Source organism: Indicator indicator, chromosome 14 (genome assembly GCF_027791375.1).
Source record: "Indicator indicator isolate 239-I01 chromosome 14, UM_Iind_1.1, whole genome shotgun sequence".
NCBI classification, from domain to species: Eukaryota; Metazoa; Chordata; class Aves; order Piciformes; family Indicatoridae; genus Indicator; species Indicator indicator.
The window spans coordinates 927,643-941,788 of record NC_072023.1 but is presented as its reverse complement, the minus strand read 5'-3'; the positions used below and the strand labels follow the sequence as shown (position 1 = coordinate 941,788).

At 46.6% G+C, this 14,146-nt stretch overlaps 1 protein-coding gene across 1 annotated transcript in view; it reads right to left on the bottom strand.

The window, feature by feature from the left end:
• Positions 1 to 7,748: 7,748 nt before the first annotated feature.
• TMCC3 (transmembrane and coiled-coil domain family 3) overlaps positions 7,749 to 14,146 on the bottom strand; it is a 31,475-nt gene continuing 25,077 nt past the window's right edge. The window contains exon 4 of the mRNA XM_054386399.1: positions 7,749 to 13,455. Within this exon, the coding sequence (XP_054242374.1) occupies positions 13,153 to 13,455 (303 nt within the window). The 3' untranslated portion in view covers positions 7,749 to 13,152. The remainder of the gene's footprint in view (positions 13,456 to 14,146) is intronic.

Below are 14,146 nucleotides of genomic sequence, written 5' to 3'. Positions count from 1 at the left end.
GGCCTCCTCCGGACTCGCTCCATCAGGTCCATGTCCTTTCTGTGCTGAGGGCACAGGAGCTGGACACAAGACTCCACAAGAGGTCTTAGCAGAGTGGCAGAATCACCTCTCTAGTCCCAGGTTTAAGTTCTCTTTCCCATTTTTCCTTCCTCCATCACTAAAGCTGGGAATGGGTGGAGAAAAATCTCCCAGAATTAGAACACTAGTACAGGCAAAGCGATAACAGCAACTTTGTATTTGGTTTTACCTAAATTTGCTGAGAATACGGGGAAAGACATGAAAGTGGAGAATGTTCTCCCCAGTGGCTGTCTTGTATGCACAATTTCAAGCAGTAACAGCACAGGTTCTGAAGAACCTTCTGATCAATACAGTATCTATTTTTCATTGCTGCATTTTGTTGGTTATTGAGACACAATGGACAACAGCAATTTCCAAATATAAAGACATTTTCAATTGTTAAATCAACATCTGTATGAGAACTGACAAAATCTCAACAACACCACGAAAAAAACAGCCACCAGCTGGTTGGTTCTTTTCTCTGTCTCAGGCCTCTGCTTCAACAAGACACCAAATGTAACTATCAAACTGTAAGCCAAAGCTCATAATTAGGAACACAGGATTTAATGTCAGGTCTGATTCCTACAGCTCACTTGAATAAGAAGCATTTCTGAAGTGGCATAACAGATCTAAAGTCAAAAACACCCCAAAAATACAGCATTTTCTGGGAGAATATCAACCTAACGGGAAAGACAAATAGAAACACACCCCTTTGTTTTCCAAGTTGCTGCATGAATATTCTCTCCCCGTAACTCTTAGTATACAAATCATACAGCAAGACATTCCATTCGTCTGCATGGAGATATCATGGAAAAGGAAAAAGGAAAGAACAGGGTGGGGGAAATACAGCTCCAAAACAATAGTTTCAGGCTGCAAAACTCAACGGTTGGCAGGTCAGGAAACGAAATTCTTCTGGCTTGCAGCGACATCTAGTGGCAGCTATTGTGAATGGCATGCCTGGCGACAGCTCCCAAAGGCACTACAATAAAGATTGAGAATTCTTTACTTCCCAAGAGCTCTTTCCTTGAAATCACTCATAGTAACTAGTAACATTTGACCTACTCACATTCTACGAATAAAAAACGGTGTGTTTTTTTTTTCCTTTCAAATCAAAATAATTGCTTGCAGTCATCTCTCATTACTCAACATCATTTAAGGCTACAACTATTTTAAGTATACTAGTAAGAAGAATTTATTCTGTGCTAATGGCTTACAGTACTTGCTCAGAGTCAATGAACAGACCTTAAATAATCTTCAAAATTACACAAGAGCATAACCACAATGTTTGATAAACGCTTTAAAAGAACACTAGCTCCAAGTTTTTCCTCTACTGCTTTAAAGAAACAAAAGTACATCCCATGCAGAACTGCTTCTCCACCAACACACTTAGAATCATAGAACCACAGATTTTATCACCTTACAGAACTGCAGACTTCTGCCATATGCCCCAAATTCATCCTATGAAATGTTAACATGCTGTTGTGCAAGTATACACACACAGAGGTATTGCTGCAGAGTGCTGGAGCCTGGGAAATGCACGCTCAGGAGGTGAAATTGCAATATTTATTATAGTGTAGCCAGATAAGTGGAGTAACTCAGTGACATTTCCAAGAATCACCTTTGGTTTGCTTTTCTTCTCCAACTGTTTATTTTCAGGCAGCAAGGAACATTGCCCAAAAACCTCCTTCACACCTCTCTCTTCCTTATAACTAAACATCACCAAAGAGCTTTCTTCCTTTCACAAGATTTTTCAGCTGTATTATTTTCATTTGTTTGTTGTTTTGGTCTTGTTTTGTTTTGGTTTTTTAATGTTAAGAATATTTGCAATTAGAGACAATGCAGATACATCAACATAATTGTCTTTATTGTCTTTATTTGTATTACATTTTTTAATTTTTAATTTGCAACAGCCTTCCTGGCACACCCAAATCACAAGACTTCTGCATGTATTGGTAATTCACCAGGGTGACATCCATAACTCACTCAAGGCTTTGCTTTACATACCACAGCCACACTTACAACACATAAAACAATCATATACTTGAACAAGTTTTTAACAGATGATAGAATGAAGGTAGTTTTACAACTACTGATGAAAAATTTAACGGTATTTAGCCTTCTGCCATGTTTTGTTCAAGCACTAAAGTTGTCAGTACAGTCTGTGGAAAGCCAAACAGCTGTTTCACACAATGCATGGTTGAATCCATTTGCCTGCTTCTGTCAGGCTCTAGACCTCTTTATATGTTCTTTTTTTTTTAACTCTTTTTTTTTTCTCTGATTGAATCAGCCAAGATCTTATGAAACAATAAACTGTTTGCCTGAAAGAATGAGACAGGCAAAAGCACAGCCTCACAAAAGTGGCTCTCCAAACACTACCCCTTCTCATCCCTGCTTGAGAGTCTACAGTAAGACTAAGATAATGGACTAATGGCAAAGTGTGATCCAATACCAGAGCTTACTGTCACCAGGGATGGGAGGTTCCACTCCTCCCTTCTTCATCCCCATTCCTGCATTTATCATTCATCAGCCCCTTCCATGAACTGACTGAACTCAAGAACCCAAGACACTTTAAGCTGGAGAGACTCAATGGTTTTTCTGTGGGGTCAGTGAGTCACACCAGCTCATGGAAAAACCCAACAAGCTACATCATCAGTGGAAGCAGGCAGCTGGTACTGGCTAGGAGAAAGGAACAAAGAGTCAAGTAAACAAGCAGGAGGAGGAGCAAGGCTTTCTGCTTTCAGGAGCAGAGAGTTGTCACATCATGAGCTCAGACATTCACAAAGTCACAGCCTTGGATTTAGACACCTGGCTTTTAGGCAGACAAAGTGAAGTGAAACATTAAATGACTGTGCAACACACTCACAATATCAGACTTCCCAGGAAAATTAAGAGAATTAAAAAAAAATTAGATATAATTTGAGAAATATGACAGCATACTTCTTATTCTAATAGTCCATAATCTACTAATTCACTATCATCAGCTTGTAATAGCCAAAGCAATACCTTAAATGCTTATATATTAGGGGAGGAGAAAAAATAATTAAAAAGAAGCATGAAAACCTTTATTATAGGAAGTTCTGCTCAGGTATCCCTGCAGAGAATCCAGTGAAAACAAATACATGAATGCCTAAGCACAGAAAGTTTGGAGCACATCTGTATGACTTCTGCATATGGTTGAGACATTGGAACAGGCTGCAAAAGGAGGTGGTGGAGTCACCATCCCTGCAGCTGTTTAATGAATGAGTAGATGTGGCACTTTGGGACATGGCCTAGTGGTCATGGAAGTGTGGGGCAGAAGATCTTAGAGGTCTTTTCCAACCTTAATGATCGATCTTATTCAAACTACTATTGTTTCCTCCACACCACAGATCAAAACTATTAAAGAAACATTATTTCAGCATCCATTCAGTATCACACTTTCAACTGCTGTCTCATACTAGAGATAAGGTTAGTCATTAGGTGAAAAGCACCAAACAAGGTTATGTCTCAATTCAGGCTTATTTGTCTTTGCTTTAGTCATACACTACTAAGTCAGACTGCCAGAAGCTACTGATCAAACTGACATTTTTGTATGGGTGCTGCAGCTGGTAAATCTAGCTGTGCTCAACAACAGCTAAGTCTGCTTTTGTCCTGTATGTTTTGCACTGTTTCTTCACGACAAGGGACTTTCAAACACACAGATTCACAGATTGAACCGGGTTGGAAGGAACCCTCCAAGGGCGTCTTGTCCAACCCCCCTGCACGCAGCAGGGACAGCTCCAGCTAGAGCAGGCTGCCTACGGCCACAGCAAGTCTGATCTTGAGCGTCTCCAGGGACAGGGCCTCAAGCATATCTCTGGGCAACCTGTTCCAGTGTCTCCCCAACCTCATTGTGCAGAGCTCCCTCCTGATCTCCAACCTAAGTCTGCCCTGCTCCAGTTTCGAAGCACTGCCTCCGGTCCTACCCCCACGGGCCCTTCTAATTAGTCTTTCCCTAGCCTTCCTGTAGGTCTTCTTCAGATACTGAAATGCAGCCCACAGCAGGCTGTTACCACCACAGAAGACACAAAAGAAAAGACGATCGCGCTCCAGAACGAGCTGCGGACCTCTTTACCCAGCTCTGCGTCTCTCTGCTCGGTAACTAGCGGCCGGGGGCGTGGGGGAAGACGAGCGGGACCAAAGCAAAGGCCGAAGGGCCTCTCAAGATCGTACAGTCGTCAGATGAAACCCCAAGGAGGAAGCCCCGAAATCCGCCCGGCCTCCCCTCAGCGGTACCCTACCCCCCCGACCCCTCGGCCTGCAGCAGCCGCCCGCGACTGGAGGAATTTAAAAATGGCGCTCACCTCCCGCCGGCGCCTCCGCCCGCCCGGGCCCCGCGGGGCGCGGAGCATGCTGGGAGCGCGGCGGGGCGGGCGGGAGAGGGAGGGCGCCGTTGCCGGGGCAACGGGCGCGCGCCGTCTCTGGCCCCGCCCGGCCGCGCGTGCGCGGCGCTTCCTGTCGCCGCGGGGTTGGGGTGTCGGGGCCGTGCGGGCTGCCCGCTGGGCATGGGCTGCCCGCTGGGCATGGGCTGCCCGCTGGGCATGGGCTGAGCGGGGGGCGTTTAACCTCTGGCCACAGAGTGGTAAGGGTTAGACCTCTGGAGATCATCCGGTCCAACCCCCCTGCCAAGGCAGGGTGACACAGGAACGCGTCCAGGCGGGTTTTGAATGTCTCCGGAGATGGAGATTCAGCACCTCTCTGGGCAGCCTGCTCCAGGGCTCACTCATCCTTGAATTATTCAAGTTGCTCCTCGTATTTAAATAGAACTTAGGTTCAAGTCCACCCCCCAACACGCGCTGCAGCGCTCCTCTCAATCCTTCCCTGCGAGAGTGCTCAGAGATTGGCACAGGCTGCCCAGGGAGGTGGTGGAGTCCCCAGCCCTGGAGGTGTTCCAGAACCCTGTGGCCATGGCACCTGGGATTATGGTTTAGTGGCCATGGTGGTGCTGGGTTGCTGGTTGGACTGGATGATCTTAGAGGTCTCTTCCAACTAAAACTGCTGCTGTGATCAGTGTTCATGACCAGGAGATTCTGCACGCCCGTGCCGAACAGAAAAGCAGAGACCACCACAGCTGTGTGATCAGTAGCCCCACACCACACATTTCCCTGAGTAATGGCTTCATAATCTGCCCCACGCTCTTTGGCTACTGATGTCCGGTCTGCTAAGAATTTAATCCTAGCCCTACTGAGCTCAGCAGTAAAATCCCCTCTTGAGTTTACCCAGGGAACCCTCTTATCACAGCACTTTGGTGGTTGGAAGCAGTTGATTCTGCAGTGCCAGAAATACACAACTTTCCTCAGGCAAGCTGCACACAGCAAGGTTTGCTTTTAACTCTCCACCACAAACAGGGCACTGCTTGATGGCAGACACCTCTGCTGCAGTTGTAGGAGATGCTGAATCTATCTGCACCCTTTCCTGCTGACTGGGAGGCTGAGCAGAGCTTGTGCTCCCCACATAAATTCCTCCCTTGGCCTCTATCCTGCTAGGTTGGATTCAGGTCAAGGTGACATAAACTAAGCATGGATTAGAGTACAGGTATGAGCAGCAGCATGTGTGCATAGCAGGAAAACCCTCTCTAAAGATACACCACTAGGCTACAGCAGCTTGAGGATTTATCTAAGCTAGCCACTATTTTCAGCTTGCTCAAACAGAGGCAGCAAGGGAGCTTTCAGACTCATCAGGACATTTTCTGACCATACCTCTTGAGGTGTTTCCCTGGGCTTCTCCACATATTTCACAGCTCTTTGTGCCTTGCTTGCTTTGTGTGAAGACAAACCTTGCTGCTCTCTGAAATGCTGATGGGCCCAGAACTAATGTAAGATGACATTTAAAGAGCCATAAATAATCTCTAATACTCTCAACCAAAAACAAAACAAAACAAAACAAAACAACCACCTTGAGGCCACGAAATCTCTTTACTTATTTGTAAACTGCTGGGATGTGTAGCTGCATGAATTTGTATTGCTGTGTTTTGGGAGTGTTCCAAAAAGGGGGATTTGCCCCTGTTGGAATAATCCAACTCGTTGTGAAGGTATTAAACTTGCTTCCTCCAAGTGATGATTTAATTAGAAGAGCAAATTGACATAGACAAAGAGAAAACAAAGAAGCAAGGCCAATGTGTTTCCCCTCCCCTTCAAGAGCATGGATTCTTTTCATATTGATGTCCTCTCCTATTTTTCTTTTTTTTTTTTCATCTTGTAATATTTATAGTCTCCATTTTCTAGCTATTTCTCCCTCTTGTGCTCTAGGCTCATCTCTTGACTGACCCTCTTCTCACTCAGCTGTGTCCATAAGCCCCAGGCTCTGCTTTCTCTCCCTCCTTCCTTCAGCCATCTCTTCCTTGTGCCTCTGTACTGCATCTCCTCTCTTGAACTCCATCTCCCTTTGCTTGTACTCTACAAGACTGCCAGGTCCAGCCCCTCTGAGTCACCACAGCAGCTCTATTTTTAAAGCAACCCAAGGCAGGGGCAGGTTTTCAGCACTGCTCCATGGAGCGAGATGGTCGCTGTGAGGAAGAGGAGCATCATTACCACCCTTATTCCAAGATGCCATTAGGTGATTCACTGGAACTACCTGACTCAGAGGGCCTCAGGGGCAAACCATTTTTGTGATCCATGTGAAAAACATGGAGGCAAAACTAAAGTGAGGCAATTTCCACCATCCTGAGTCATCTCCTTGGAAGAAGATTCCACTTTGGGAATGATTACAGGAAAATGGCACCATTATCACAAATCAGCTGGCAGGGGACACCCACCCCTGGCTGTTGAGGTTAGCTGCCTAAATAATTTTAGATTCCTTTTTTTTTTTAGTTATATCCTCTGCACAGCTCAGCCTGAGTGATGTAGATTCTTGACCTCATGTTAAGCGTGGAAATGAATTGGGTTTTCAATAGGTTAGAGCTGGGTAATCCTGATGTGAACAGACACTAACAGAAGCAAGAAAAGGATCCAGGGCCATGGTTCAGGGAGCTCTCCAAGGGAGGAAGACTTCTGTCCAACTTCAGCATTAATATCTGTGGAGCTGGCAGTGAAGAAAAGAATTTATGATGAGCCAACGTGATAGAGAAAACAAAGGGTCAGACTTGCAGCTTCAGAGTACCATTTTTTCTTTTGCAGTGTAAAACAGCTGTGTAGAACTACAGTTTTGGGGTTTTCTTAATCAAAGTCTGGCTTGCATCAAAATTCAATTTTAGTCCATTTTGAAAGGTCAGCTTTTAGTTTGTTGTAATGTTGCTTGTAGCAGTAGAGGTAGAGATTGAATACCGTTGGCATTTCATTTCCTGCAGAGATACTGAGCACAAGCACAACTTAGCTCTAAAATGAAGCAAGGCCAAGCTCTTGGCAGTGTAGCTAGGGAAGGGATATATTTTAGACACCTTATTTGCTGACAGCACCAAGCTGATGTGCTGGAGGGATGGGATGCCGCCCAGAGGGGCCTTGCCAGGCTGGAGAGGTGGGCATGTGGTCAACCTCATGAAGGTCCTGCACCTGGGTAAGGGCAATCCCCAAGCACAGCTCCATGCAGTTGAAAAAAACTTTGTCACTGCTGAAGAAAAAATAATGATTAGGGGTTTGAGTGACCAGGCAGTAAGCTGAAGCAGCAACTTTAATCATCAAAGAAATGTAAAGATTTTTATTTTTATATATATATATTAAAAAAAACGTCAATGGCACCTCAGAGACAGTGATGAGTACACAACAAAATATACAAAAACCACATCGTCGTCATTGCATCTTCCCACAGTGCTGCACCCCAGCAGAAGGGCTGGGAGACACAGGGAACCACACACTGAGACATTGCACCTGGACACTTCTTCTGGGACACCTGGAGACTGCCAGAGCCATCTGCCCTGGGCCCAAACAAAAGGTGGCTTTGTGCAAAACTTCCCAACCACAGCACAACTTCACAGGCTAAACATACAGCAAGTAACCCCCAGGGGAGGAGACTCTGACTTGTCCTCATGGAGTCCTTATATACAGCAGCAGCTCAGGTTGCTTTTGCAGGGAAAAGCAAGAATGCTGGTAATTAAAAATTCAACTTTTCTTAGTGTTTCACTGATGTAAAATTGGCTGGGTCTGTCTGCTGGAATCTGCTCAGCATCAAGGAGACCATTCACTCAAACTGGAACTGAACACAAGGCTTTTATCATCTCTTGCACTTTAAAGGGGAGGTAATTAATTAATTAAAATCTGGCTCTGTCTGCTTGGCTTCTACTCAGCACCTGAAGAGACCATTCATTCAAACTGGAACTGAACACAAGGCTTTTATCATCTCTTGCACTTTAAAGGGGAGCAATAGAAGTAGTTAATGAATTGATTGAAGGCCACATCCTGGCATGATGGTAAATGGAAAAAGCAGATAAGTACTTGCTGGATTAAAAAAAAGAACTAAGAGAATAAATTTGCCTGCTTGCTGTTCCTAGGCGGATTTAATTCTGTTGTCCAAACTGCAGTGTTTAATTACATTAATCTCTGTTTACCTTCTGTTGTACCACTGAGTCCAGAAGCAAAACATCTACCTCATAGTGGAAAGGAGCTTGCTTTCCAGACCTGGTTTCCATACCACCCCCATGGATCACAGGCTTCTGGGGGTTGTTTTGTGGGGGTTCTTTTCTCCAAACAACCTCTTGTTGATCGATTTTAACTCTAGAAAGCATTACCTGTGACTGTGCAGTTGACTTGGTATCAAGCATAACCCTGAACTGATTGCTCTGAACAGCAGCATTCAACTTCCCTGTTTATGTTGTTCAGCAGCTAATAATTAGCTTGCAACCCTAATTGCAAAACTGAAGCTAATGCTTGCACTGGATTGATGTAGCTTCAACTTGTAGCCAGTGGATCACATATCTTCCCTACAGCAAGTTGCCTCCTCCTAGTGAATTTCTATTCCCCCCTCATGATTTGTTCAATCAAAGTCATAGGCAGAATGTCACACAGTGCAGAAATCAGACCTACAGGTGATAGTCCTGCACCAGAGGCACTGCCTGGCACAAGCATTAGGATATTAAACTGGAAAGCAGCCATCCTGGACAGTGCCCCTCCAAGAATTCAGAACAAGGAGACTCCAAAGGAGTGCAGTGCAAGGAGAAGTTGTGCAGACACACAGAATCAAAGCAGTAAGGAGAAGGAATTTAAATTTGGTCTCATCCAGTACTGCTAGTGACCAATGGGATGTTCAATGACCATGGAGGTATAGTTGAAGCCAGGAGGAATCCATTACAGAGGTTTTAGAGGAAACCTAATTTAGACCCAAATGCTGAAATGGGAGAGATCAGGGAAACTGAGCTAACTAAAGCCCCAGAAAAAAACGCAGCCACAAGCCTACAGAGCAGGTGTTGATCTGAAGGACTTCTCAGCTGGAGAGCCACCCTTGAAGTGAAGCCAAATCACTAAGCACCAGGCAGCAGCAAGCAGAAGGGAGACTGTCTGGCAGCTTCTGGTTGAGTGGGAGTGCTCTACAGGCTCCTGATGAGCGGGTGTGAGGAGTACACCAAGAGAGTCTGAGGTGTTGGCTGAGAAGATAAAAGCCAACAATATCCTGAGAGAAAGCAGCTGCACAAAGTTCTTCTGCAGAGAGCTGCAGGGCAGCCCAGGCACACGTCCACAGCAAGCAGGTCAGAGCTGGGCACTGCTACAAGCCTAGCCTAAGTGAGGAAGCAAGGCTGATCCTGAGGGCTGTGCCACAGCCTGCCCTTGGGGTGGGCACAGCACCTGTGCAAACACAGCCTGCTGCTGTTTCTATCTGTGCCCTGCAGGCAAATTCCAGGAGGAACCTTTCTGCCCTGATGCTGTACATGGAGTCCCTGGCACTGCCCTTTGGGCAGCCTCCTCGCAGCCAGGAACAGCCTCAGTTCCTGGTTTGTCTCTGCTCTGCACTCGGAGACCCTTCCGTCAGCCACTTCAGCCTCTAGCTGTGGAGCTCCATCCACCTCTCACTAGGGTTTTCCTCCAGCCTAGTGAGCTAAGATGGCATGCAGGAGACTGCACCACACCCCAGCATCAGCACAAGAGACGAAATGAGGGTGAGAGAAGGAGCGGAAAGCTCCCTCCTCCTTGGGTGGCCTTGCAGTTGGCTAAGCTTGTGGCCCAGCAGCCTTGCTGTGTGCACACCAACAGCTGTTTCACCCAAAAGCTGCTCTCTGCACTTTACATCTTCCTTTCTGTTGTTAATTTCTTCATGTGCCACATCCTCCAACGATTTAGATCCAGGGCAGAGAAAAGAACCTGGAGAAGTGCTGTGCCCATTTACCAATTAGGGTCATTTTAATTTGCATGAGTAACATTGTGCAGCCTTTACAGCTCCACATCCTCTGCCAGCTAGAAATCCAATATGGAAGCACAGGACCCATCTGTTTCCAATTTGGACCTGGTCAGATTTCATCAGGACAGCCAGCAATCTTTCACAGGCCCATTGATTTTATGTCCTGCTCTCATTTTGCACTGAGGTCATCTTCCAGGATTTAAGAGGATGCTCTTGGAGCAGGAGCAGCCTTCACCTCCCCAGGTCATACCTTAATGATAAAGAAGAACTCCTAACCTTTTTCTTACATGCCCTTGAGACTACCTGGCATTACATTTTAGTTCCTGGGAGGTTTAGATCTTTAAATCAACGGCCAAGCAAGAGGCAAAAGGAATTTTTCTTACATAAAATGACCACCACGAGGTATTGTTTCCTTGTACCCTCCTGAAGCCATTTAACAAAGTGCTAAGCAAACTGCTTCCTCCACCAGAAGATAGCTGTGCAAATGGAACAGAAGAATGGAGATGACAATAAAGATGGCAAAGAATAGACTGTGAAGAGCCACAGTGCCAGGGCTCTTGTTTTTCCCTAATGGGTGTATGATCTTGTGGCCCAGGGAAATGACAGGGCAGGGGAAAAGTCATAAAGCTGATTGATAAAATGGGTGGTGGAATTCAGGAAGAGACTTCAGGAAGGACTCTGAGTGGAAGCAGACTCACTGGCTAAGGACATGGAAAGTACAGATATTAAGAGACATTATAAGCCTTTGACAAAAAATGAAGATAGGAACAAATTCTATGAAAACAGTGGGAAAGACCAAGAGAATCTCAGGACACATCCAAAGGGCATAAACCCAAACCCTTTCCTGTGGTGTGAAAAAGCCAGGAAAGAGCTCCTGAGATCTTCCTAACGCTGTGGGAGGAACTTTCCTGTGCAGATTGGTTTATAGCTGCATCGTGCAAGCCACCTCCTCAGGATGGGAGCTGGCTGTAAGAGAAGGCTAAGGGCAGGCACTTGGAAGGTGGGGCTGAAGGCCTGTGGCAATGCAGAGTGCCAGAATGGGTTGAGAGAAGCGAGAAGGAAGGTGTCCGTGAGCCCAGCAGCAGCACCTGCAGCAGGGATGACAGCAAAGTTTCACACCACTCCGCTTTCCTTCTGCAGGAGGGAGCAGCAATGCAGCAGTAAATGGGGAAAAAAAACCCAAAATATTGAGGAGAAGAAGGATATAACTATGAAAAACTGCTTCCTGACACAGCCAGGGATAAACCAGTTGGTCAGCTTGGGCTTCATAAAGTCACATCCCACTCAGCAGGACTTTTGCTTTCTCCTTCACCTTCCCCTGAAGCTGAGGTTAGGACATGGGTGTGCCTCATCTGATGCATTCCTGGTGCCTGCAAGCCAGCACAGTCCCCTCTCAAAGTCTCTGTTCCAAGATGTAGCACATTAAAAAAAATCCTCAATTAATTTCACAGCATCTGAACTGAATTTTCTAAATGCTGAGCTGCTGCAGCATTCTTTATGCAGTTAATTCCATCCTTCCTTCAGGCCCTGAAGCCACAAAAGCTAATGGTATTCACTCTTCATCTTGTCATTTAACGCAGAGTGGAGAAGAGTCCTGGGTGGGGTGGATTTATTTTGTGCTGTTTTGTGGGGTTCTTTAGTTATTATTGTTATTATAGATCTTGTTTTACATCATGGCTGAAAAGCCAAGCAGGTGGCAGGGAATTTTTCTTCAATAGTTCTTAGATCAAGCAAAAGAACTTGCAGTAAGGAAAGGAAACCAAGGCTGTCCCCCAGCAGTGGGGCTGTAAGCTAACAGAGAACTTCCAGGAATGTCTCTCAAAGGAGGCTGCACAGTGTTTGCCTATTTACAGAAGTTTAACTCCCTGCTCCCCTCCAAAGCTGTTCCCTTGTGCTTCTTCCACAGTCCTTAATCTGACTCAAGAACAAACTCCACTGTACCCAGAGTCCCACCAGATCTCTTTTGCATCCAGTTAGAGCCCCCCAACAGTGCTGGCAAAGGCTCAGCAGAGTGTCCCAGGTTGCAGGGCTTGAAGCAAGTGAGTGCTTTGGTCTGCATCACAACTTACCCACTGGTTACTTGCTTCTTGACTCCTTTACATAGTGGCCTGGAGACCTTTGTCAGGCAATTCAGCTCAGATTTGGAAGTCTTACACCACAGTACTGTACTTGCCAAATGTGAACTACTCAACAGTCCTCCCTGCTTTAAGTTACAAGCAAAAAACTCTGTGCAAAGGGTTACTAGCAGAAGCATCAAGTTGTGCTGGTCCTGAAACCTAGAACCCCCTTATTTAGAAAGACATTAATTTAGAATCAAGAACTAATAACCCATGACTACCTAATCTGGCACATCATTCCAGCTGGATTCAGAGAGAAACTGGTCTCAGTTTCACAGGGCTGATAGCCATCATAGCCCACTCCCTCCTGGTCACACTCTTTGCACTGCAGGCTAGCAAAAAGCACACCTGACACTTGCAGTGGCTTGGATCCCTCCCAGAGCATCACATCATCTTTTGTGGTGTGGGTTTGTGCAGTGGGATTTTAAGGCAGGAGACTGACAGAAGCAAGCAGCTGATCAGGAGAGACAGCCCCTTGGACAGCAGCAAGCTGGGCAGGCAGCTGGCTGCCCACACCTTTGGGTATTTACACCTCCACGTCCAAGAGTCCTTCTGGCCTTCCCCAGCCAGTCTGCACACTTAAAGTGACAAAGAATGATTGGTACACACACAGCACTTACAAAACAGGGAGGGCAAGAAAAAAGGAGAAGGAGGGGGAGGAAAAGAAAACCCTAATAAATCATCAGGCAACCCAGCAGCTTCATCTGGGTATGATCATCCTCTCGAGGGCACAGACGATGTGATCCCAGTTCTTACAGAAGATCGCCAGCAGCGTCACCGCGAAGAAAGTGCAGACGATATGGCAGCGACTCCTCATCAGGGGAGCAATGAACCTGGCAAGGGTGGACACACAGACCAGGATGACAGTCATGAAGGCCAGCACCACGTTGATGCATTTCCCCAGCAGCACCTTGGCGTTCACTGTCTCCGACTGCTGTGCCTGCTGCTCCTGCTGATGGAGCTCCAGCTTGGAAACCCGGGTCTGGCAGGATTCCAAGGCTTCCTGCAGGCAGAAAGCAAGAATTAGGGCAGCTGTGCTTCCCTCCACCACTGACTCCTCTTTCAGCTGCACAGCCCTCCACCAGGCAGAGCTGGAGAATAATTTGTTACAGGTTCCTAGAATCTGAATGAACTACCAGGGTTTGGAAAAAAAAACAAAACCAAATGCATGCATGCAGCCTGGGCTGCATGCAAGGCAGCCTGGCCAGAAGTGCAGAGAGGGGATTCTGCCCCTATGCTCTGGTCAGACCTCACCTGCAGTGCTGGGAGGGGACCCCCAACACAGGAGACATGAACCTGCTGGAGGGGATCCAGAGGAGGCCACAGAGATGATCAGAGAGCTGGTGAAGCTCTACTAGGAAAACAGGCTCAGAGAGTTAGGGTTATTCAGCCTGGAGGGGCTCCAGAGAGACCTTAGAGCTGCATTTCAATATCAGAAGGGGACCTCCAGGAAGGCTGGTGACGAGGGGCAGTGGTTTGGAACTGGAGCAGGGCAGATTCAGATTGAACTTCAGGAGGAAGTTCTGCACAGTGAAGGTGGTGAGACACTGGAACAGGCTGCCCAGAGATGTGGTTGAGGCTCCATCCCTGGAGATGTTCAAAGTCAGCCTGGATATGTCCCTGAGCAGCCTGCTCTAGCTGGAGATGCCCCTGCTGGCTGTAGGGGGTTGGGTGAGATGCCCTTGGAGGGTCCC